Raw genomic sequence first — 26,984 nt, 5'->3', positions numbered from 1 at the left:
ATAGAGTAGGAGAGAGCGGGCAACCCTGCTTTTCTCCAATAGTGGAGTGAACCGCTGTAGATAGGCCCTCTGAGGTGCGTACATGCCCCACTAGGTGCCCAAGGGGAGGTAGGGCAAAGCCTGGAAAATCCCCCCACGACCCAACAAGAAATAAATGAACTAGGAGGGCGCCCGGACAAAGGTGGGCGGCCGGACAGTGCAGTCTAAATGCATATGCAAAGGGTGGCCATCCCGGAGGCACACTAGTCGTACATGTATGCTCTAGAGCTGTGAAGCAGTAGATTGGTGTAAGTCTACGAGTACTTCCCCACAACCGGGTGTGCTCTTGTTGTTGCAGCTAGTCTTGGTAGAACGTTCTCCATGTTGGGCACCTTGCCCTCGCCGAACCAGTCAGCTGTCATCTTGCGGAATTTCTACACCCCCTGCGCGTTCAACAGCCCTACCTTGCGCTCAGTAGCCCAAGCCTATGCGCTCAGCTCTTGGTGCAATTTGTGAGAGAGAGAGAGAGAGAGAGAGAGAGAGAGAGAGAGAGAGAGATGAAATGAAATGAAATTTATATTAAACGTCTTCAAGAGGCCAAAATGACCTATGAGAGAGAGAGAGAGAGAGAGGGAAAGAGATTTGGACCGTTGAAACACACCACATTATGTGATTTTTTTCTTTATGTAGATCGACTACTTGGAGTTTGAGAGACATGGTGCTGGAGGCTCGTCATCGCATTACTTTGATTTAGCTATTCGCCTTAAAAGTGAACAAGAACATCAGTTTCGTAACATTCCACGGAATGAGTATCACAACCTTTTTAATTTTATCAAGTAAGACTTTATTTGATTATGTGACCTTTGATTTTTTCCAGCTTGCATTATCTTTTGCGTACATTGTAAATAATATTGTGGTAGAGTACTCAATGTATAGAGAGAAAAATGGTACTTCAGCTCCAATTGAAAGCAGTGAAGGACACGATCAAGCTGAAGAAATGGTCTTCAACATCTATCTGTCGATGAATTTGAGTGGGGTAAAAAAGGGGAAAGAATGTGAAAAAAATGGATAGAACAAGTGTGGAATAGAAGTTCTCTCTCTCTCTCTCTCTCTCTCTCCCTCTTTTGGATAGGTTGTCTACAACGGTGGTCAGGTGTGCTTTCTCTCTCTCTCTCTCTCTCATGCTGCTTTCTTGCCCCCCCCCTCGCGCAGCGTCCGCCACCACTCCTGCCTGTTTTTACATGTGCCCTGCCTGCTGCTACCTGCGCACTGCTCCCCCACAGTGCTGCCGCTCCACTGCAGTCCCACCCGCTGTGTAGCTGCTGCACCTGCACCAGTGGTGCCGCCCCACTTTAGTCCCACGTATTGTGTAGCTGCTGGACCTGCACCAGTGCTGCCGCCCGTATCCCTCCCCCTCTCCCTGCTGCCGCCTCTCTACACACACATATACACATTGCACTTTCACATCCAAAACAAACCAACCCCCCCCCCCCCCCCCCCCCGTGTTGCCCCCTCATTGCACATTATCCATACACCCGTAGCCACATCCATCCATACCCCTATCTTTCATCATGACTCCCCTCAACACTTGAGTCGCGAAAGACAAACGAATAAATCAAGAAAGCTCCGAGATGGCAAAAGGAGGAGTGACCAAGGAGGAATTAACCAAGATGGACGAAAAAGCTCAATGCCACAATCAAGGAGAACAAGAAAATGACGGATTCCGCCATCAACACTATCATCAACCGCCTCTCCAAGCTCGAGAAGGAAGTGGAAGCCTTGAATAAGGAGAAAGAAGAGTGGGTCAAAGAAAAAGAGATTAAAGACGAGGAGACAAGGAAGGAGCTCGCGATGTGGAAGGAGGCCCAAGAAGGATGGAAAAAGGAGGAGGAGGAGGAGATGCAAGAACAAATGGCCATCCTCAATGCTTCAATCGCATCCCTCAGCCCGAGGAATGTGAAATAAACAATGAAACCAAAGAGGCCATCAAGGAAGAACTCACCAAAGCTCTCACCGAAAGCTTGGAAGACAAGCTCGAGGCCACAAAGGAAGGGTGGGTGGAGGTGGTCGAGAAGAACCTTAAAAAAGAAGCCAAAGAGGACGCTCACAAGGAAGAGGCCCTCCTTGTACACACCACACTCGAAGAGGAGAAGATGCGGCATGCCCTCCACCTAAAAATGTACGAGTCACCTACATGGAAGAAGGGAAAGACTCCACTCCCGAGAAAGATGGCAAAACCCTATGTACCAAACTTGGGTACAAGATAGAAGACCCAACCCCCTTTACCAAAGCTTGGAGAGTCGGTAAAGACCCAACCAAAAAGAGGGCCCTCATCCTCCAATTTCCATCGGAAGAAGCCCATACCCTTTTCATCCGCAAGAGGGTCATCCTACGAGGCCTCACAGGGGCACTCATCTACCTTGATGATGACCTCACAAAGATGCAAGTAGAACATAGGAGAGTATGCATGCCTCGAGTACAAGAAGCACGCAAAGAGGGGAAATGGGCCTCCTATTGTGACGGTCGAGTCATCGTTGATGGCAAGGCCGTAGCATATGGACTTGCGGCCTATGGGACAGTATACGAGGAGATACACATGGCAGTTTGGAATTGCACTGGCTCTCTCTGGACACATCCAGGGAGACTGGAGGAGGTGATGCATGACCAAGACATTGTTCTATTCACAGAGATATATGTGAGTCCCGAGAGAGGCCTACCTCGAGTACAGGATTACCAGTGGGAGTCTCGACTCTCTACACAAGAAGTGCACATGGCACAAGACTTCTAGAGGATCTGGCAGAGTAGCAATCCTCTATCGCCGCTCACTTCATATCAGGATACAGACAGTAGCCCGCGACCCAGAGGCACGCTACGCGTGGATACGGATTGAGCTGTCGTCAAAGGAGCACACTTTATACATTGCCATTTGCTGCTTCGCACCTAGCGGTTCTAGATTTGCACATGAGGAGCAGGGGTAGAGGAGATCCATACACATGTAGGAGAGGAGGAGGATGATACACAATCACCATATACATGTCTCAAGGAGGGGATCATGGAGTACTCCAGACTAGGGGAAGTCTTCCTTATGGTGGACTTCAACGCCAGGACACAAAGTAGACAGTGTGACATCTACGACTTCGATGACCAAGAGCTACTCTCCACCATGGAGAACATAGAGGTAGAGAGGACCTCCGGAGACACCACCACACCCACACCATATGGGAGACACATACTCCATTTGGGATCACAACACCGTCTCGTTATTTATAACGGGATGGCGCAATGGCCATCATTTGGAGGCTTGACTTGCATACCACCATTGGTATCTGGCGGAGGTAGTACAGTGGATTACATCATCGCCCTCAGAGAGACAGTCCATCTGCTCACATCGTTCACCATCCCACCACTACCTATCGGGGCTCACCACGCTATCTTGCTCTCTCTTTCACTGGTTCATCCATTTCACACACACCACCCACACCCACACCACACACTACCATACATTTCACACATGAGTTTGCTTGAGTCTATTCATCACATGTATATGAGGGGATCTATGCTCTCGATCCAAATACACCACTCCCTACAGTCACTAGCCAGCTCTCCATAGTTCTTCACGACAGGGAGTACAGAGACTTATACAGACAGCTACGGGCTCGACGAGCCTTAGAGAAGATCCCCGAGAGCGAGGTCAGGAGACAGATGAAGGCCATTACACGTCGTAAAAGGCGGGCCTTCGAGGAGGAGCAAGAGCTTGAGCTATACCACCTTCTCATGAGTACAGACTGCGCCACAACATGGAGGATTCTCAGAGAGCCACGTCCTACTACCCCACTAGAGGACCCTTAGACCTGACATGATTATGTCGAGCGCCTATACCAAATACCTAGGCAGCCACTGATCCCAGAGCCATCCGACCCTCGACCTACCACTTCGACTTTCTTTACATCTACTATGGTAGAGAGGGCCATGCGGCGCCTATAGCACGGCCACTCAGCAGATCATACCGGCCTACACAACGAGCACCTGATCTATGCGGCATACACTCTCTCCCCCCTGATAGCACGTCTCTTCAATCGTGCATTGGTTGAGGGACTACCAGATTAGTGGACTATGCACACCATTGTGTCTGTCCACAAATCTGGCGACACCTTGGATCTAGGGAACTACAAGACTATCATGATTGGCCACACACTGGCCAATTTATACGGGGCAGTTCTTGAGGCAGAGCTTAGCACACATGTAGAGGCATCAAGGATACGGGCACCAAGACAGGCAAGATTCAAACGCACTTTCTCGACCATCGATCACATTTTCGTGCTTCGCTGTCTGATAGACGGAGCGAAGGCGCGGAAGAGGAGACTCTACTGCTGCTTTGTGGACTTTTGCAAGGCATTTGACAGGATCCCCAGAGACAGACTCTTTCAGCGCCTTCAGGAGCTACAGATACCCTCTGACATGATATGGGCCATTCATTCCTTGTATGCACAAGTCACAGGTAGAGTGCGATGCCCTAGTGGACTATCGGATCCCATTGCTAGCACCATCGATATGAAGCAAGGATGCCCTCTCTCCCCGACTCTATTTGGTCTCTACATCGACGAGATTTCAGATTACATCCTACGAGCAGGCGGCGCGGGCTTAGACTTGGCAGGTATACCACTCCACATCATGCTCTATGCTGATGATATCATCCTTGTTTCTAAGACACATGAGGGTTTACAGAGCCACCTACGAGCCTTAGATGATTTTTGCACACACAGAGGGCTCACAGTGAACCTTGACAAGACCAAGGTCATGATCTTCCATACCTCCAGGACAGTTCGTAGTAGAGCAGCACTTACAGCAGCAGCAGGCGGATAGGTCGAGGTGGTCGATTCATATGTTTACTTGGGGGTGTCTTTTACTGGCACCACTGGCAGATTTTCCATGGCCCAGGCAACCCGAGACCGGATCACACGAGGATATGCAGCACTGGCCACCTTAGAGTGTAGATGCCATCAAGCTCACTTCAAGGAGCCCCTCACCAAGGGGTGGCTCTTTGACACTCTAGTCACACCTACCATGATGTATGCTGCGGTAGTATGGGCACCAGGACTCTCAGCACCTCTATGGACACAGATAGAGCGCCCACAAATCATTATGATCTCTCGTTTGCTCCACAACAAACCCTCAGTCCCACATGACATCATCAGAGCTGAGCTAGCCACACCGTTGACGCTAGTAGAGGCCCTTTTCTAGACGATTTGTTTCATTCAGCCCATGCAAGAGCTCCCACCATACAGACTCACCCTTAGAGCTTTTGAGGCATCGATACAACTGCATCAAGAGGGTGACACGAGAACATGGTACTCACAGGTCATAGAGTGGTTTACATCCCATGGTTTGGACATCACAGACTTGCCTCCTTTTCAGTATGATCTTGACTCTCCTCATATACGCCTCTCACACACTGAGAGGAATCGTGTTCTCAGACAAGATCTCTGGCAGCTCTACATTAGGGAGACATGCATGGTCTGCGAACAGACTCACAAAAGTGCCAGATCACTTCCTATTCTAGACTGACTTGATTGAACGGAACCCTGGTCATGCTGTAGCTTGTCCACGGACACATCCAACCCTATGTGTCCGTGGACAAGCTACAGCATGACTAGGGTTCGGTTTAGTCAAGTCAGTTTAGAATAGGAAGTGATCTGGCACTTTTGTGAGTCTATTCGCAGACCGTGCATGTCCAGAAACTTAGATTAGATGCATATCCTTTGGTTGCACACAACATGACCATCAGAATCCATCAGGAGCATTTTCCAGTGCATTAAACCTATTTTCCCTATTTTTGACATTTTTCACTTATTATTTTTAATTGACTTTTGTTGGGAATTGGGTAGGGAAAATTAGCAGAGGAAGTATATAAAGAAACCTAGCGCTAGCACTTTTGGGCAGAAAAGGCAGCAGGAACTTCGCGTTCAACAAGCACCTTCTCAACAGGACCCCCCACCGGCGGTAAACCTAGCGCTTTCAGCCAAGGACCAAAGATAAGCCAGCGTTTTCACTTGCTGCAGACACTCCAACGGTTTTGCATTGCAGATCCAAACCGACAGCCGAATACAGCAGCCCTAGCGTTGGCAGAATTCAGCCCTAGCGTTTTTGGAGCAGCAGGCAACCTAGTGCTTTTGGTTTGCAGATCAACCTCAGCGTTTTTGCAGATCTTCGCGACGGAATCAGCCCTAGACTCAGCGTTTTCAGTTTTCAGTAGTCAGATCCCGCAGTTTTCACCTCACAAAGAGTGTCTCTCTCCCTTTAGATGACTCTTACCAGGAGGAGATACCGCCAAAGTGCCTTTCTTTCTCAAGAGGCATGGTAGTCCATGTAGAGATCGTGTCAATGGTCTCGTGTGCAAGAGTAGATGACAGTAGTAGTTGGAATTGTGTGTGCCTCGGGTCTATCCATCGGGGCATGTCAGATCTATGCCGGATTACCCTTGGTCACTTCTTTGAGCAGTTTGTTATTAGAATGGAGAGCCTCTCTCTCTCTCTCTCTCTCTCTCTCTCTCTCTCTCTCTCGCTCGTGGGACCTTCCTAGAAACAAATATGCCTGGCTTGCTCTCGAGTCCTCGAGTCTTGACTCTTCCCGGTTGAAACCGGCCCGTAGGGCGGTAGACTTTAGCTTTCACCCGAATCTTTTCTTGAAAAACTTTACTTGAACTTCACGAATAAACCTGTGATTGGAAATTACACTTCAAACAAAACACTACTTGGCAGTTAGAGTGCTTCCAATGTAAGGTGCAAAGGAAGTGAATGTTGATCTTTGCTCAAGATGAGTGCTCCGAACTATGCTCAAGGGTTCCTTTTACTTACGGATGGGAGAGCCTTCTGTTCCTTTAGTGAGAGAGTGCAAATGATCACAAACAAAGTGGATAAACACTGTGAATGAAGGTGCTAAGACTAAGAGAAAGAGAGAGAAGAATACAACACTAGAATGTTGTCAAACCCTCCTCCAAGGGCCCCACTCTCTATGGCGAGAGGTGTCTATGCTATTGATTGCACAAATCTGGTACAATGGTCTAGATGCAATGGACTTGCCAACGATGTCGACGACAATGATGATGGCGGATGAGATTGGTTGATATCTGAAAACGCTAGGGGCTGAAATCTGCAAATCTGGTATCTGTTGAATGCTGACACTGTGTCAGTGAGGACGGCCACGAAGCAACGACGCAACGACGATGTGCTGAAAATGCAGATGCTGAAATTTGCAAACAGCGGGCTGAAACTGAAAACGCTGGCTGATCTGACCGTGCGGCAAGGATCTGTTGCACGAAGATGAGCTCTGCGAGGTTTGGGGGTTGCTGCGCGAAGTCTAATTGTTGAAAACTGAAAACGCTGATGCTAGGGTTGGCTCTGTTGCCGGAAATCTGCAAAATGCTGATGTAGATTTGTAATTGCAAAAACGCTAGGCCTGATCTCTGTGGTCTGCTAACGCAGGGGCTGATCTGCAAAGCTACAAAATGCCAAGGCTGATCTGTCGGAAAACGCTAGCTAAGCTGCTGCAGAAAACGCTAGGGTCATTTGTTGCAAAAACGCTAGGTAGTCTTGTTGGCTGAAAAACGCTAGGTTGTCTTGCCGGGTCTTACTGAGAAGGTGCGTTGCCAGAACTTGGTTCTGTGATGTCTCTTCTACCAGAAAGTGCTAGCGCTAGCTTTCTTATATATTAACTTACCAACTTTGCCCTTCCCAGTTTCCCAACAAAGTCACTTATTAATAATAAGTGAAAAATGGCTAAAATATGGAAAATGGGTTGTGCACTAAAAAATGCTCATGATGGCTACTGACTGTATTTCTGATGATCATGCTGTGTGCAACGAGAGGATATGCAACTAGTCTAAGTGCCTGGACATGCACGGCTTGCGAACAGACTCGCAACGTGCTAGAACACTTCCTAAGCTGACTTGAACCCTAGTCTTGAAGTAGCTTGTCCACATGCACATAGGGTTAGATGTGCACGTGACATCCCCTTCTTTTTAAAGTGACCTATTGGTACCGAACTGTATGGCGTCGAGGGAGATCGCTAACAATGTCTGGAATCATGGGAAGGACTCTTCGTCGAACCACTCTGATGCGTGGGTCGTGCGATACTTGAACTTCATAAAGGTCTGCAACGCTTGCTTCTCTGGGCGCGTAGAAAGCGACACAAAGGGATCTGTGGTTGCTTCAATGCTCCAACTTCGGCTATGGTTGTGCGTCTACCTTCTTCAAGAATCTCCGAGGAGGAAAATTCTTGAAACCACTTCCAACACAAAAACATGAACATATCCATTCCATGTAGCGTGACCGGAAAAAGGCTATTCTTCCTAAAAGACTGTGCATGCAATTGAGATGAACCAAGTGACGGAGTGCCAAACCGTTCACCAAACACGCGCAAAGAATGGGGTCGAATCTTGACTTTCTGATCTAAATCTATGAACTATGGCAAATCACAATGAAAATGCAGATGCTTGATGGTCAATCTTTCTTGCGTTCGTTCTGAGACTGTGTCATGCCAAGGAAGAGACATGGAATGTGAATTCCTTGAATGCAAACTTTTCTTCTTTTCGATAGTGATCCGCATACATTCGTGCTCATTCATGAGTGAATCATGTGCATCGCACAATACGGCATGCTTGTTGAAAGGGAACACAAAGACGGTGACAAAAATACAAGAAACCGTCACGAATGAAACACTCGAACAATGCGTGCTGACTAATCATGGGAACACACAATACTTCCTTAGTGGGTTCCTTAGATTTCGACTCGAGAGCCAAGATTGGTTCTTCGTGATTGATCATATCTGCAATGAGGGTAGCTTCACTAGAAAAAGCATCAACTAAACCATAATCCTTGTGAACAATCACATCTTTATCATGCAAATCATCATGCTTGTGAATAATCACAGCTCGATTATGCAAATCATGTGTGTCGTGCTTTGGAGAAGAAAAGACTGAGAGAGTCTCCTTCTCCTTTTTCTTTTCAAGCTTCACCTGCACACTAAGAATGAGAGATGAAGAATGAACAACTTTCTCTCCATGAGTGACAATGGGAGAGTCACTTTTGGCATTGAAAGTGAAAGTATTGTCGTCCCGATCAATGAGAGGGTTATGCTCATGAAACCATCGGATGCCAAGAAGCATATCACATCTTGAAATAGGAGACACTACAAATTTTCTGTGGAAGGACACTTGTTGGACAGTGAACAACAATCAAGGCACTCTCGTGTAATGAGAGAGTCCATACCGGGAGCAAAGCTCGACACCTCGAAAGGAGATGTCTTGCGAACGTCCAAGCGGGCTCTTTCGACAAGAGAGTCACCAATCACATCATGCATACTACCAGAATCAAACAAGACCACCTTGTGTTGACCATTCACATGACCATAACACTTCATGAGAGACTCATCAATGATAGGATCGTGAGAAACTTGGGACACACGAGTGTTCTTATTTATGGCATTAACAAAGGATGTGGGTTATGTGGGTTCTTTAGATTCGTTAGATTCAATCTTAGGACGTATTTTCTTTATATGCCCCTTGACGTGACAATGATAACATCGACCTTCCTTAGAATAAATGACTCCTATGATTCCTTGTGTAGCTTTTTCATCTGGGGTGAGCTTAGGTTTAGCAAGTGTGTTAGCTTTACCCTTAGATTCATTTTGAGAGTTCTTTTCCGAAGGATTAGAGGAAGGCTGGCTAGAAGAGTTACCTTTCTTACCATTCTTACCGTTCTTACCGTTGAGTTACCGTTCTGAGGGTTCTGAGGAGTCTGAGAGGTACTGTGAGAGGACTTGTTCTCCTTAGGCTTTCCCTTATTGCGCTTTATCTCCTGTGCGAGAGCATTCGCTACCGCCTTGTTGAGATTGATTAGATCGAGTATTTCGTCATCATACTTGATATACTCGTCCAATCCATAAAGGAATGCCTCCTTGCGCTCATCATCCAATTTGCGTAATTGGGTGCCGAGCTGCAAAACACGATTAGAGAAAGACATAACGGGCATACCATTTTGCTTGAGACTGCGTCAATCGTCTTTCAACCGTGCTAGGTACTGTGGTGGCATAAACCGCGTCTTGAGCTTGTCTTGGAAGTCGGCCCAATTGAAGGAAAGGGGCGCGCCTTCTTCAGTTTCTGCTAGGTGCGTGGTGAACTGTCTCTTGCCATGCGTGGTACCAATTAATGGCATCATCGGCAAGGTACATGGCTGCCATCAAAACCTTGCTATTTCCTGTCTTCTTAGTTGTTGCAAAATAGGCATTAAATTGATGCAACCAAGAATGAATAACACTAGCATCCATCTTACCGTCATACTTACTGAACATGATCTTCTTTGTGACTGGGTTGTTGGAGTCCGAATCTCTGCTTGTGCTACTTGATGAACTACCAACATCTTTGACCGACTCGGGTTTCGAGGTAAGTACTTGTAGGCCCAACTCTTGCGTTGGTCTGTCTGCGCCTCATGCTCTAACTCCAAGGCGGCTAGTCTTTCTTCGCGCTCGCGATCCAATTCTGCCTTTCTTTCCTTGGCCGCCAAGCGCGCTTGCTCACGCTCGTGATCCAAGGCTGCCTGTCTTTTTTCAGGTGCCAAGCGTGCTTTCTCACGCTCACACTCTATGGCTAACCATCTTTCTTCGGCCGCCAAGCGCGCTTGCTCGGGCTCGCGATCAATTGTGGCGCGTTGCGCCTCTTGTTGTAGCATCGTGTCCATCATTGACTTGACCAAAGCCTCCATAGGATTTGATGCAAACTGTGGCATAGATGGGGAAGGGGGAGGGTCGGAAAAACGTCCTGGTGGGAATATTCTTCTTCACCACCTCCATGCTCATCACCGTCATGCAAAGTATCCATTCCGCTTCGGGTGATGACCATACATTGAGATCTTGGGTTCTTAAGTTCACGAGGAACTTGGGTTCTTGTGTTTCTTGGGTTCAGGCTTCTTGAGGTTCTCCTTTAGCTTGCAATCTGTGTTAGAGAAAAATCTTCTCTTACCCGAGCTCTACTCTTGCCTGTGGCGGGCGCACCCCTTGGCGGCCTTGCGCTTTCACCAAGGTTGCTTTTTCCCACCTCACGTTGATTGGCCAGTCGCTAAGTGCACGGTCCGCTCTCAATGAGTGAAAAGAGGAACAAGGGGAGGCCGGACAAGCCCTTCTTTCTTGGGTTTCCTGTCACTCTTCAAAAACACGATTAGGAATCGACACGCCCAAGTGGACTTGGGTTACGTGCGATGGCAACAAGCAAAAAAAAGATTCTTGTGGTCCAAAACACTGCCAAAGTCTGGTACCAATATAAGGTGTAACGGAAGTGAATGTTGATCTTTGCTCAAGATGAGTGCTCCGAACTGTGCTCATGGGTTCCTTTTACTTACGGCAGGGAGAGCCTTCCGTTCCTTTAGTGAGAGAGTGCAAATGATCACAAACAAAGTGGATAAGCATTGTGAATGAAGGTGCTGAGACTGAGAGAAAGAGAGAGAAGAATACGATACCAGAATGTTGTCAAACCCTCCTCCAAGGGCCCCACTCTATGACGAGAGAGGTCTATGCTATTGATTGCACAAATCTGGTACAATGGTCTAGATGTAATGGACTTGCCGACGAGGAGACATGCTGAAATCTGAAAACTCTAGGGGCTGAAATCTGCACATCTGGTATCTATTGAATTCTGACATTGTGTCTACGAGGACGGCGATTGGCGACGACGCGACGACGATGCGCCGAAAACGTAGATGCCGAAATCTGCGAACAGTGGGCTGAAACTGAAAACGCTGGCTGATCTGACTGCGCGGCGAGGATCTGTTGCGGGAAGGTGAGGTCTGCGAGGTTTGGGGGTTGCTGTGCGGAGTCTAACTGCTGAAAACTGAAAACGCTGATGCTAGGGCTGGTTCTGTCACCGAGAATCTGCAAAACGCTGATGTAGATCTCCAATTGCAAAAATGCTAGGCTTGATCTCTGTGATCTGCTAACGCCGGGGCTGATCTGCAAAGCTGCAAAACGCTAGCTAAGCTGCTGCAGAAAACGAGAGGGTCATCTACTGCAAAAACGATAGGTAGTCTTGTTGGTTGAAAAACGCTAGGTTGTCCTGGAGAAGATGCACTGCTAGAACTTCGTTCTCTATTGCCTTCTGCGAGAAAGTGCTAGCGCTAGATTTCTTATATATTAACTTACGATTCCTTGTCACGTGACACATCCGACCCTATGTGTCCGTGGACAAGCTACAACACGACAAAAGCTACAACACGACAAGGGTTCACTCAGTCCAATCAGTGCAGATTTAGGTTCTGGCACTTTTGTGAGTCCGTTCGCAGACCGTGCATGCCCAGGCACTTACAGTAGATGCATATCCTCCGGTTGCACAGAGCACGATCATAAGCATTTCCATCAGAATCCATCAGGGGAATTTTCCAGTGCATTTAACCTATTTTCTCTATTTTTGACATTTTTCACTTATTTATTAAGTGACTTTTGTTGGGAACTGAGTAGGGCTATTTGGGTAAGATAATATATAAGCAAACCTAGGCTAGCACTTTCTGGCAGAAGAGCAAGGAGAACACAGGCCACAGGCAGTAGGTTCCCCCTCTCTCTCTCTCTCAAGCAAGACCCTTTCTCTCTTGGTGGCGTTTTTCCCAGAGTTACCCGGAACGCGAAACGGGAACGGGAACGGCGATGGGGATCCTCGCGGAACGGGGGAACGGTCAGGGGTCCGGAACGGGAACGGCGCGGAACGGGAGGCATAAAAAACACCCAAATAATGCTTGAGAAGGGAATGGGTGTGAGGGGGTGCATTTTAATTTTTGAGTCCTTGCACACTAAAAAAATACCTAATGTTCCATTGCAAATTTGCAAAAAACTGCCTATTTCTTCCCATTTTTGAGAGTTGGCCGTTCCGGGTCGTTCCGGCCGGCCGTTCCGGTGTCAGGTGGTCACCTGGAACGGCAAAACGTTTCGGGGCGTTCCAGCTTGGCAGAGGGGGAGGGAACGGCGTTCCGGCCTTCTAGGGCCTGCGGAACGCGTTCCCCGGTAACTATGGTTTTTCCTCCAAGCAAAACCCCCATCTCCTTGGCGTTTTTCAGCAAAGCTCATCGCCACAGATCCAACACCCTAGCGTTTTCAGCATCAGCCACAGATCCAGCACCCTAGCGTTTTCATCACTTAGTAGCATCGCCATACTCCACAACATGGACCAACGTTTTTGCCAAGCAAAGCCAACGTTTTGGGGCTATCTAAAACAGCGTTTTCAGCCAGCAGATCTCAGCCTAGACCAGCGTTTTTGGCTTCATCAGATTTCAGCCTTCTGGCGTTTTTGGACAGTAGAGTAAGTACGCAATTTTTCAGCCATAGAGTCGGTCTCATCATCCCCGTCGTCGACATCGACATAGCCTAGACTTGCATCAGTTCTCGTTTATCCACTTTGTACCAGTTTGTGCAATCGATACTAGACTACTCTCGCCAACGAGAGTGGGGCCTTTGGAGGAGGGCTTTACGTCTTTGGTGTCGTATTCTCTTCTCTCTCTATCTCTCAATCTTAGCACCTTCACTCATAGTGTCCATTCACTTTGTTTGTGTCCATTGCACTCTCTCATTAAGAACATAAGGCTCTTGCTTCCATAAGAACAAAGGGAACCTTGAGCACAGTTCGGAGCACTCATCTTGAGCAAAGTTCAAACATTCATTCCATTGCACCTTACATTCCTTGTGCGAAATCTCTTATAATTGTCTTGTATAAGCATCCAAGGCCTTCTCGAGCCTCCCATGCAGTTTAGGTGTGAAACCCTAAATCTACATAGAAAAACACCAGGACCTAATTTTCTGTTTCTCATCATTTTGAGCGGAGCAAACACTTCTACGCGTGTCCTGGAAGCGCTTGCACAAAATGGGACAGTTTCCTTTTGAATCGGACAAGTTTTCACGTTAGAAAACTCTCTGTTTTCGCAATCCTTTGTGATGGAACTGCATATCTGTAGGTTATTAGCAATTAGCTAATCCGGTTCCTGTACAAAAGGCTCTTGCCTTGGCAAACATGCATAAAACTCCCAGAACTGTACATGGTCGTCTGAGACGCCCAACCAGAGGGGCATTACCATATGTACAAATGGGAGAGAGAGATGCACGAGAGCAAATCATCGTGCTACATGAGACAAGGGAGAAGACAAGCTTTCCATGAAAGCTGTGATCACCTGCACCCACTACTCAGACACACATTGAGTAGCACAATGTTAAAAAATCAGCCCCTATCCTCAAATTGGGCGTCCTCTCTAGGATGAGATCTCTTGGAGTGAGTTTTGACCTGTAGGTTGCTCTCCTACTGCCACTTGTCCAGTTTGCTCCTTTTGGTTTAGTTTCTAGTACCCATAACTTATAAAGTCCTGTTGAGGGGCCTAAATGACTTTAACTGAGCCTAGCCACTTCTTTACTAGTCAGTTTCAATGCCGGTCGGCCCAACCATTTTGTGGTTGCCTGGCCTTGAATCGTGTGGGTGAAACTCTCTGTCTACGATTGTTTCACACTGGCCATGCAATGTCCGGGCATTTGTGATTTTACGAAGAGAGTACCAAAAATTAAATAAAAATCAAGGGAAAGAAACCAGCAAATATATTTAGTGGTTGTCACAGTCTCGTGACATATCCCTCTCTTGAAATCGCAAACGTCCTTGATTGCATGCATCCTATACATGCCAAAAGTGTGGTTAGCACCCATTTATCATCGCATGTTTCCGCAAGAAAGCATGTCAAACATGTGTACAAATGACCTAATGAGACCTTCATACTTTTGTCAAACAATGTAGACTTCTATTGCACTAAATCCTTATGTACTTGTGAAGTGCTAGCTCTATCATCACCCCTCTTTTGAGCATGTGTCAAGCCCTTTGACCTTTGTTCTACTAAAGTGATCCGAGTTGGAGAATATGTGGGTTGTAAACCAAAAGCTTCAAGGTAAAATCACAATACATTGGGTGACTCTATCAGTTCATTTTCTTCCATCCACTTTGCATCCATAGGTGGACCTTCACCAAATAACGTCTTGCAACTTTTCCTGTAACTTTTCTTTCTTTGGCATGTCCTCCAGAAGACTCGGCTGAGTCTTTAGCCTTCTCTCTATTTCCTGACCCTTGGGAAGCTTTAGGAGTCGCTTTTGCAAAGGATCTCTTTACTGAATTTTTCTTTGATGGACCCCCTTTCATGTTGCCCTGGAATCCACTGTCCTCCTTCAACAAGGCATGACTAGTGTTGGCAACTTGCATAAGCTAAGTAAGGGCTGCCACTCTGTTCTTTATACAGTAGTTCCAGAGCCCTTTAGGCAGCCCACAACAATACTTCTGAATCTGCTCTGTCAATGGCACATACCTGTAGGAAGTTACTTAGAGTAACGCTTTACGGAACTTCCGATTGTACTCATCTAAGCTTTTGCAAGTAGCCATAGTGAGTTGGTGCCAATCCGTCATGACATCGGCTTCAAATTCATTTGTTAGCCACGTAGATGCAAACCTTTGCTTGAAGTATACCCATGTGGCAGGTGTGTGTCCTTGCATCAATAGCGTCGTCCACCATGAACGTGCATTTCCTTTAAAAAAGGTGGCAGCTTTCCTGACCTTGGAGGCCTCTGTAAACTTCCCCTTGCATAAGCCGTGTCAAACTGTTGGAGGAAAGTAATAGCCTTCGTCTTGTCCTCGAAACCACTGAAGGTATCAAATGCACCACCTTCCTTGTATGGTTTTGGTATTTCCAATGCTCCCAAATTATCATAGGGAAGTGTCTGCAACACAGTCACTATAATAGTGATCATCGGCACGCCTTGCGATTGACATTCTCAGTCACTAGTGCCATGTTATGCTTTTGGTCGGGAAAACCAGCCATGCCAAAATTACCATGTGGCACCCCAAACTGACCCTGATTGCATTGGAACCCTTGGTGCACGCCAATGTTACCATACATGGGATTTGGCATCATGCCTTGCATATGCCCAAAGACTGTTCCTAGCATATATTGCTGGTTTCCATGCGCATAACCAGCCATGCTTTAAAACACAGATCCACTTTTGAAATACCCAGGATGTATCGTGGGTGGTGGAAAAACCTGTTACATAGCTTGGAAACTGGTTCCCTGTCCATTTAATGCAACATTCGGACTCTGAAAGGTGGTTGGTTGTTTTGGTATAGCCTGTGGAACTAGCGTTCTAGCCACCCGTTTGTGGACAGAAGGAATTTGTCTTGGAGTCTCAACTATCTCCGCAACATGTGAGTGCTCCTTCCCTGTTGAGACGCATAAGGGACCTGGAATTGAGCCTCAACGAACTCTCCTGCATGAGAAAGTTGCCTCGTTTGTTGTGACATTGGTGGCGCTTGCAGAAATGCTATAAACCTAGTATTCTGCTCCAACCGAGAAAACACATTCACAACAGCAACGAACTCTGTCCTGAACGCATCTTCGTCTGTTGCCCAGTCCTAAACCCTTGACCTTGTGGAGCATTCACATCAACAAAAGGCACAGACAGTGGTGGCCGCGAACTCTTGCCAATCTGAAACACTGGAGGAATTTTCTTTATGTCCTGCGAAGAGGAATCCTCTTCCCTGGTGTCATTCGTCCAAGTTAGCCATAGTGTAATTCCAAGTTCCTGTGCTTTGTGTCTTTGTCGATTCCCAACCAAGGTTCACTTCTTAAGAAAAAAGTGATTCTGTCCAAGCGTCGGAACCATTAAACTGGCCCGCAGGGCGGTAGACTTTAGCTTTCACCCGAATCTTCTCTTGAAAAACTTTACTTGAACTTCACAAATAATCCGGTGACTGGAAATTACACTTCAAACAAAACATGGCTTGGCAGCTAGAGTGCTTCGAAGCAGACATCGACACCCTGTTGGCCCCAATGAGTGGTGCCCCTTTCTTTATTCTTATTGCACTTGAGAAAAACGTGTAAACTTTACAAGTTGTTCCCCTTTTATGTGGCTGAAATTCCCCTATTCTAACCCAATTTCGGCAGCATAACCACAGTTGAAGTCTCCACGGACAAAATCCCAAGTAAACAATGACTTTCCAAGCACTTAGAGCACTTTATAGAACCTGGCGAGAAACTACAGCACGCTGAATTCTTTGTTTTTGGCTTCCAATTTGTGCCAAAACACCTAGTCGGTGATATTGTAGCTTCTTCGAAGCTCCATGGACCTGTAGACATCAAAACTGGCCAAAATCTTGAACTTGCAAAAAATTACAGCTTGCTGTAATTTTCTGTTTTGCGTGCAAATCACTTCTGTGGGTAGCTCTCGTACTCCCGAACCTACAGGACCACTTGCGCTTTGAATTAGACGAGATTCCTCACGGGAAATCTCTCTAAATTGTTCTGTATAAGCACGGAAGGTCTTCTTGAGGCTCCCATGGCGATATCTTGCAGTTTAGGTGCAAAACCCTAAACCTGTAGAAGAACACAACAGGTTGTAATTTTTTGTTTCGCATCATTTTGAGCGGAGCAAACATGTCTACGTGTGTTTTGGAAGTTGCCGCACGCAATGGGACAGTTCCCTTTCGAATCGGACAAGTTTTCATGCAAGAAAACTCTGCATTTGCGCAATCCTTCGCGATGGAACTGTACGCATCTGTATGGAATTAGCAATTAGCTAATCGGGTTCCTGTATAAAGGCTTCTGCCTTGGCAAACGTGCATAGAACCCGGAGAACTGTACATGGTCATTTGAGAAGCCCAACTAGAGGGGCATTACCATAGGTGCAAATGGGAGAGAGATGCACGAGAGCAAATCATCGTGCTACACGAGACGAGGGAGAAGGCAAGCTTTCCATGAAAGCTGTGATCATCTGCACCCGTTACTCACACACACACACATTGAGTAGCACAATGTTCAGAAATCAGCCCCCACCCTCAAATAGGGTGCCCTCTCTAGGATGAGACCTTTTGGAGTGAGTTTTGTCTTGCAGGTTTCTCTCCTTCTGCCATGTGTCCAATTTGCTTCTTTTGGTTTAGTTTCTAGTACCCACCGACTTAAAAAGTCATGCCGAGGGGCGTAAATGATTGTAACTGAGCCTAGCCACTTCTTTACTAGTCAGATTCCAGTGTCAATCGGCCCAACCATCTCGTGGCTGTTTGGCCTTGACTCTTGCGGGTGAAACTCTCGGCCATCGGCCGTTTCACACTGGCCATGCAATATGCGGGCATTTGTGATTTTAACAAGAGGGTCATCGACAGTTGGCCTTATAGGGAGACAAGGCCTGTTGGTATGGACAGATGATTCTTGGTTCCAAATGCATGGTTTTGGCATGGACATATTGCCTCCCTTCCAATACTCTTTGGAGGCTTCCTCTCTCACTGTGCACGGACAGAGATTACTAGACTTATCCGCCAGATGGACACTAGGAGGACTTGGATAGAGCCTATTGAAGAGTTGGGCACGAAGATGGCTTTTTATAGAGAACATTTTCTCGAACTCACGCCAGGTGGCTTTGTAGTTAGGCCCAGCTATATGGATACACATTTATCATATGGGGTGCGGTGTGCTATTGGCGAGATACGCACATTCTCACACCAACTTGAGATTGAGATTGGTAGATATAGAGCATCTCCAGTTGAGGCCAGGGTATGTCGTGTATGCCATAAGGAGCCAGAGACAGAGATGGCAGATGCATTACATATGTCATTGCTCCAGATACTATGAGATTCGTAGTTCAGGGAGGGTTTTGGATCACTTTCCAGAGTTATGGGATACCGAGATCAGAGATGCTTGGGTTTGTTCTTGCTTGAGTTGAGTAGACACGGAGATTGCTTGTTGAGGGCCGAGGCGACCAAAAGACAGTCTCAGCGGAAGGTTACGGACTATTTCGGGCCAGCCATTAACACTAGACAACTAGATAGATAGGTCTTGCAGAGCAAAGTTCGGATCCCACCTCCAGTAGAGGCACACTGATTGACAGTGCGATGGACCTAGGGAGATCCATATGCCCACGATTAGAGAGGAGGGCATCCCAGCATAGATGGAGATTACAGAGGAGGATTGATATTATTTTGGTGCGCCACACACAATACCTAGTCAGCCTTTTGACCATGAAGGACATCGAGGAGATTCGATACCGAGCGATGATGGATTTACTCTTAACTCGAGGATTATCCCCTTCTAAGTAGCTTAAGTTTCTTGCATCCCTCATTATTTTGTACCTTTGTATTGACTAGAGAGTGTCTAGTTTTTCCCCCACTTTCACTTTTACTACAAGATTTTGTTTAGGATATTAGTCTTTCTTTCAGCACACATACTTTGTATTAGATTCACTAGTTTGTAACTTGTTGATCTCATAGGTCATTTTGGCCTTTTGAAGACATTAATATAACATTTTATTTCATTTCATTTCATCATCTCTCTCTCTCTCTCTCTCTCTCTCTCTCTCTCTCTGGCAAGAAAAGGGGTTGTATTATGTGTACATAAGAGACCTCTGGAGATGCACAATGGCCTATCGAGGAAGTAAAAAGTGGGCTAACATGGTGTGAGCTATATATACATCAAGTTGGCTTGTAAATGGAACCATTGTGGGGGTTCATAGTGCCATGTGACGTGTCCATGATCTTGACGGAAAAGAATTGACGATCTCGCCCATCTGTGAAGAAAGACGCATCGACGTTGCTCGCTGCCCTGGAGGAGCCGGCCGAAGAATCCCATTGACTGCTGCGAAGGGTATGCAATAGCTCTGTCCAAATGGTTGTCAACACGGTGGATGTAGGAGAGGATTGAGAGCCCAATATGTGGGCACAACGAACCTGCCACATGGTCCAAAGCGTATGTTGCATATCGTGGTGAAAATTGTGTCTCGGTGTGTCACAAAGTGATGACGTGGCATGACCAACTGGAAGAGAAATGGTCGAGTGGACAAGAGAAATTGAACCGACCAACTTGAAGAACTTACGAGCACTGGCCGTGGAGCCTGGAACCCTAAAAGACAGAAGATTGCACTTTGAAAGAGATTTCTGTAAAATGCATTGACATTCTAACAAGGTAGATTGTATAGATTGTTGACATGGCAAGATTGTACGGACTTCTAGGTTTTACGCTACTGTGCTGACGTTGTAGGATTTACGAATTTTTGTAAATTATGCTAACAGCTTTTGCAGCCTTCAACGCTAGCTTTTGGGGTACTGTGCTTTTGAACCTGATGCTTTTGGGGTTCTGCTTTTTGGGCATCCCTTGTAAGTTTATAAGAGCCCTTGGGCCTCTCACTCTATAGAGCATTTGGACGCAGAGTTTGAGAGTAGAGGACCCTCGGGAGTTGTACTTTGCAGTTATCAATAATAAAGAAATACCGGGCGAGGCCCCAGTTTTTGGGGCCAGTGCTTCTAGGCGCGGAACTTTGCCATGCCGTGTCGACTCTCTCTCTCTCCATTTCCCTCTTGAATAACAAGTCTTGAGTTCAACTCCTCGCTGGCTAGATCTTTAAGGTCTCTTGGGATAGTTTTGTACGACGTTAAAACTCTCTTCTTCTTCTTCTTCTTCTCCGTATTAAAGTTCAATGATTTTGAAGTTTCTGTTTGTGTGTTGCTATTGATTTCTCGCTTGGAGTGTCCAAAGCCTGTAACAGTGTGTCACATGACACATCCAACCCTACGTGTCCGTGGACAAGCTACAGCATGATCAGGGTTCAGTCAGTCCAGTCAAGTCTAGATTAGGAGTGATCTGGCACTTTTGTGAGTCTATCGTAGATTGTGCATGCCCAGTCACTTAGCATAGATGCATATCCTCCGGTTGCACACAACATGATCATCGGTATTCCCTTCAAGATCCATCAGATTCAGCCAGGGGAATTTTTCAATGCATTTATAGCCTATTTTCCTATTTTTGGTTATTTTCACTTATTATTTTTAAGTGACTTTCCAACAAAAGTAGGTAGGGCAATTTTGCTAAGTTAATATATAAGCAAACCCAAGTTAGTACTTTCTGGTAGAAGAGGCAGCAGGAGCTTCCCGCTCAACAGGAAACTTCTCAGCAGTACCCCCCCCCCCCCCCCCCCCCCCCCCCCCCCCCCCCCCCCCCCCCTCATGACCCCCTAGCGTTTTCCATCTCCAGTAGCCATCGCCATAAACCTCCAGTGCTTGGCGTTTCCAGCCCTTACCGGCAGTAGCATCAAGTTTCCACTAACGCTAGCCATCCTTGGTCATCATCAGCGATTTCAGCCATTACTAACGCCAGCATCATCAAGCACTTCAGCGTTTTTTCTTTGCAGAGTCAGATCAGCCTAGCGCTTTTGGCTAGCAGCATGAACCATCAGCGTTTTTCAGTTTCAGCCCTTATCGCATCAGAACCATAGAGTTTTCAGCCTATGACACAGAAGCAGATCAGCCCCCAAGTTGGTTGCAGATGTTCCCCCATTTTCAGCCATAAAAACGCAGCCAAAACAGTCATTTTCAGCCACTGGAACAGTCCCGAAAATCAGCAGATGGAAGATCTCAGATTTCAGCCATCAAGTCGTCGTCGTCACCACCGTCGTCGTCATCAGCATAGCCCAAGTTGCATCAGTCCATTGCATACGCGTTGTACACCTTTGTGCAATCAAAGTAGACCACTCTCGCCGACGAGAGTGGGGCCTTCGGAGGAGGGTTTTACAACCTCTCAGGTGTCGTATCTCTTCTCTCTCCTTCTCTCAGTCTCATTCACTTGCACGCACGATATCCACTCACTTTGTTCGTGATCATAGCACTCTTCATAAGACGGAAGGCTCTCTCCTTCCCTAAGAACTAAAAGGAACCTTGAGCAATAAAGATCACTAATCTTGAGAAAAAACAACATTCATTCCGTTGCACCTAACACAGTGGTATCAGAGCTCAGAAAGAATCTTCTTCTACGGAGGATCCAATCCCTTTTGCAGCATGTAACAGACTTGGACACTCCAAGTCAAGAATCAACCGCGACAACACCAAATAACCACTTCAAAACAAGTCACAGATCACAATAGATGTACATTGGCCCGGCGGAGTTCCGTGCCTAGAGATATTGGCCCCAAAGACTGGCGCCCCTTTCGGTATTTCTTTTTATATTAATCAAATCAAAGTACAAGAGAGCGGTTAGGGTTTCAGTCTCAGACTCTGTGTCCAGATGCTCTGAGAAGTGAAGCCCTCACCACTTATTTAAAGGTTACAAGGGATGCCCAAAAGCAGAGCCCCAAAAGCTTGAAAGCAAAAGCAGATTCTCTCTCTCTCTCTCTCTCAATGAGAGTCAGTAAAAAGCAAGTTCTTTTTTTCTCTTTCTTTCTCCCAAATCAAAGCGAAAAGCTGAAATTTGCATCTATTTTTTAAAAATAATAATCCGCCTCCGCGATTTCCGGAAATTAGGGTTTTTGGCAGAAATTAGGGTTTGCAGGAATTTTAGGGTTTCTGACAGAAATTAGGGTTTTTGCTATCTGCCACCTCATCACTTTGTGACACAGCACATGCAGGTTCTTGAGGACTGAGCTTACAAGATTTTGTTTGTGAAAGAATCTTCGTGTCTCGACCACAGACTTATTAGCCACTCTCACCCTTAGGCCATCGCGCATCGGGCGCGCTCCCCTGTTCATCACTCTGTCTTAAAGGGCATAAGCCATCAAGAACCCCAAATTACACATGGATTCTCGCGGAGAATTTGACAGAGATAACACCTCTCAGGGGGGAGGCGAACAAAAGTTGAAATCCGGCGTGGGAACTGAAGAAAAGAATGAAGATTTTTCGGCGGAGACATTTGCTAGAGCGGAGTACAAGCGTCAACTATAGGTTGACACGTTTGATCAAGTACGCCAGAGACTCGAGATTTGTGAAACACCTAAAGAATTACCGATGGATGAGATTCACGCGAGATGGTGAGAGGACATTGATTCTCCTTTCAGGTCGGGAAGTAAGCTGAAAGAAAAGCCTAATGCATACTATGTGGAGGTACTGTCTTGTGGGGATGATCATGGGTATGGTTTGCTTGATTGAAATGTTAAAGGATATGAATCTGATAGTAACAGGATTTAGTAGATCAAGACATCCGTAAAATGACCAGTGTGGTTTGAATGTGATTGCTAAATGGTTACACAGATCAAGATTTGTATCTGAGACCCTCGGAAGAAATTTCATTGATCAGTGTGACTGGTGTCTTTGTAGAAGTTCTGGATTGGTGGAGTTTGGTGCATGAATACATGGAATCAGTGTCTACTGAAGAAAATTTTCACCCTTTGGCTGTTTTTGCAGGCGTAATCGAGGGTGATTACAATTCTTTGAAGAGGGGGAAATGTCACAAAGTGATGACATGGCATGACCAACTGGAAGAGAAATGGCCAAGTGGAGAAGAGAAACTGAACCACCAACTTGGAAAACTTAGGAGCACTGGCCGTGGGGCCCGAAACCCTAAAAGAAGAAGCTTGCACCTTGAAAGAGATTTTTGTAAAATGCGTTGACATGCTGACGTGGCTGATTGTACGGATTGTTGACATGGTAAGATTGTACAGATTTCCGGGTTTTACTCTGCGGTGTTGACGTGGCAAGACTGTACAATTTTCATAAATTACACCGGCAACTTTTGCAACCTTCAACGCTAGCTTTTTGGGTACTGTGCGTTTTGAACGTGATGCTTTTGGGTCTCTGCTTTTTGGGCATCCCTTGTAAGTTTATAAGAGCCCTTGGGCCTCTCACTTTGCAGAGCATTTGGATGCAGAGTTTGAGAGCAGAGGACCCTCGGGAGTTGTGCTTTGCAGTGATCAATAATAAAGAATACCGAAAGGGGCACTAGTCTTTGGGGCCAATGCTTCTGGGCACGGAACTCCGCCATGCCTCTCTCTCTCTCTCTCTATGAAAGTTCAGTGGTTTTGAAGTTTCTATTCGTGCGTTGCTATTGATTTCTCGCTTGGAGTATCCAAGCCTGTAACACGGTGGCAGAAATGCATCTGTAGAGTGCCTGGTCTATATCCTAAGGGAGTAAGCAAGAAGATCGGATGTGTCGGCAAACCTTGAAAAAAGGTGTGTGACCTCGGAAATTGCAAAAGCCATGCAACTGTCCCCCACGTCACAAACCCATTATGGATGCCCACTCTAATCATCAAACGACAAATTGCCATCCACACTGGCTGCACATATGGACAAACCAAAAACAGTGCCTCAAAGACTCAGGCTCCATAGTACATCTCTGACAAGTCGGATCATGACCAATGACTGCCGACCAAGTGCCTACATGCAATCTAGCATGTGCTATCATCCACATGAAAAAACATATTCTGTGATTGATCCGGAGGGTCTAGATGCAAGACCAAAACTCTCGTTGGAAAGCTGGGAGGATGGGCTGATCTTGCCACACCTGCAACTTGCGTGGACGATGAGAGAGAGGGTAATAGAGGTGCACAGTTGGCACGGACATGGATTCCACTACTGTTATATGTTGATGATATTGTGTTGATCTCCGACTTTCTGGAGGGGATGCAACTTCACTTGGATGCTTTGCATAGGTTTGCTCACGATTGTGGTTTGTCTGCCAATCTTGGTAAAACCAAAGTTATGGTGTTTAACGTCACTCCACAATGGACCAGGAATGAAACAGACTTGGAGACTCCAAGGCAAGAATCAACCGCGACAGCACCAGATAACCACTTCAAACAAGTCACAGATCACAATAGATTTACATTGGCCCGGCGGAGTTCCGTGCCTAGAGATATTGGCCCCAAAGACTGGCGCCCCTTTCGGTATTTCTTTTGATATTAATCAGATCAAAGTACAAGAGAGTGGCTAGGCTTTCACTCTCAGACTCTGCGTCCAGATGCTCTGAGAAGTGAAGCCCTCACCACTTATTTAAAGGTTACAAGGGATGCCCAAAAGCAGAGCCCCAAAAGCTTCAAAATCAAAAGCCCTGAAAGCAAAAGCATCTGCTCTTTCTCTCTCTCTCTCTGAGAGTCCCAAAAGAAAGCAAAAGACTTTCTCTCTCTCTCTCTCTCTCTCTCTCTCTCTCTCTCTCTCTCTCTCTCTCTCGCTCGCTATTTGCGTAGAAAAAGCAAGAAAAGCTGCCAGCGCAAATTCCGCCGAAAAACGTGGAAATCTGTACTGCTGCTGCCACGTGGCACCCCCGGCAGGAATTAGGGTTTGCTGAATTAGGGTTTCAGCCTGAAATTAGGGTTTGCTGCAAATTAGGGTTTTTGGCAGATTTTAGGGTTTGCAGGAATTTTGGGGTTTCAGCCAGAAATTAGGGTTTCTGCTGTCCGCCATGCATCACTTTGTGACATACCCCCCTCTTGAAAACATTGTAATCGACCACGATTACGCCTGTAAAACTGACAAAAGCCATAAACCGTCTTAGCAGACGCTGACTGTTAGTACCTACGTACTAGGAACACACACCTAGCACATGTACAAAATCGACAGTCACATCACACGACATCACAGGACATCACCAGACATCACATGACATCACATGACATTCAACATTCATTCGGATCTTAGACCATGATTTATCGGCAATGTAGCTAGCAATCACATCTAGGTCCAATCGGGACCTCATCGATGTCCGATTGACTAACCCCTATTTCAACCATGTCGAGATCAAGTAGACCAAAATGCTGCAGTCATTTCGTTTATTAGTTCCTGCACTCAAAAGAAGTGAAGAAACAAATCAGTATCATTATCAGGAATTCCATTTCATAAAGTCATCCAGCAGAACACTGTCAGCTCTCAATATCCCTGAAGCTCAAAGAGACATCAATGACTTTAGTATCAAAATCAAGGCTTTTGTTGACAAAGGAGCGGAGTAACTCCCCTCTTGTGCATCCCACTGCACCAGATCTTCGGCCAAGCTGAATTTCTAGGTTCCGTTTGGAGTAGACTATGCTAAACCAAAACATCGAGGTAAAGTTTCACGATCCGAGGAGTATCTGCTAGGTCCTCCTCCATCCACTTCGCATCAAATGCAGAAAAGTTCTTGAACTTAACCAAGAACCGCCTTCGGACTTTACCTTTAATCTTCTTATTTTTATGTGCCAAAATCTGTTCAGGAACAAGGATCTCCTCATTTTCTTCCACTTCGGGTTGCTCATCGGGCTCCCCATCAGCAGGCACATCACCTTAAAAGGTTTCAAGAGACTCACATGGAATGCATTGTGAATCCTCCAAGTATCTGGCAGTTTCAATCGAAAGGAGACATCATTTATCTTTTCAGTGAGGTGGAAAGGTCCGTAGTATCGCATACTAAGGTTTGGAAAAAGCCTCTCCTTTCCCTTTTTATTTCGTAGGCGTGCCTTCTCAAAACGTAAGAGCACCCAATCATCCTCCTTCAGTTTCAAGTCGCGACGATGGCGATCCGCTGCCTTTGTCTATCGTTCTTGAGACTTCTGCAAAGTCTCGCGAACCTTGGCAAAAGCCGTATCCAAATCTCGCGAATATTCATCCGCTTCAAATATCTAATTGTCGTGCTCAGGAAGGATGTAACCTTCGCAGCACTTTCAACAATCTCAAATGGCGCCTTCCCCGTCGAAGAGTGTATCTTGTTATTGTAGGCAAATTCCACCAAAGGTAAGTTCTTTTCCCATCGAGTCTTCTAATCCGAGATACAAGACTTCAATAAATTTAAAACCACTGAATTGGCAATCTCAGATTGCTCGTCAGTTTGCAAGTGGAACGATGACGAGAACTGCAACCGCGTGCCAATGTTCTCCCAAATTGCCTTCCAAAACAAACTCATAAATCTGGGGTCTCTGTCTGAGATAATCGTCTCAGACGTGCCATGTAATCGGAAAATCATCGTGATCATTCTGTGTTCTCGGGAGATCAAAAATGAAATCCATTTCAATATTTTCCCAGGGGCGCGAGGGTATGGGTAAAGGCTATAACAATTCCTGTGCCCTATGCCTGTCAAACTTGACCTTTTGGCATACTACGCACAAACTCTTCCACATCCTTTTTTAGTCTCGGCCAAAAGAAGTATCTCTCTACCCCTTCATGGTGGTAGCAATGCCGTGGTGACCCGTAAAAGGTGGACAGTGGCATTCAATCATAACCTTTCCTCGCAACGGCTGTGTAA

The 26,984-nt window shown here is 46.3% G+C and overlaps 1 protein-coding gene across 1 annotated transcript in view; it reads left to right on the top strand.

Moving 5' to 3' along the window:
• LOC147448498 (FACT complex subunit SSRP1-like) overlaps positions 1–26,984 on the top strand; it is a 72,713-nt gene that overhangs the window by 33,844 nt on the left and 11,885 nt on the right. Inside the window, exon 11 of the mRNA XM_086521082.1 lies at positions 670–815. Within this exon, the coding sequence (XP_086377208.1) occupies positions 670–815 (146 nt within the window). The remainder of the gene's footprint in view (positions 1–669; positions 816–26,984) is intronic.

This window comes from Adiantum capillus-veneris, chromosome 10 (genome assembly GCF_014529385.1).
Source record: "Adiantum capillus-veneris isolate H3 chromosome 10, ASM1452938v2, whole genome shotgun sequence".
In the NCBI taxonomy this organism is placed as follows: Eukaryota; Viridiplantae; Streptophyta; class Polypodiopsida; order Polypodiales; family Pteridaceae; genus Adiantum; species Adiantum capillus-veneris.
The sequence above is the reverse complement of the archived record's forward strand: the minus strand, read 5'-3'. Positions and strand labels throughout refer to the sequence as shown.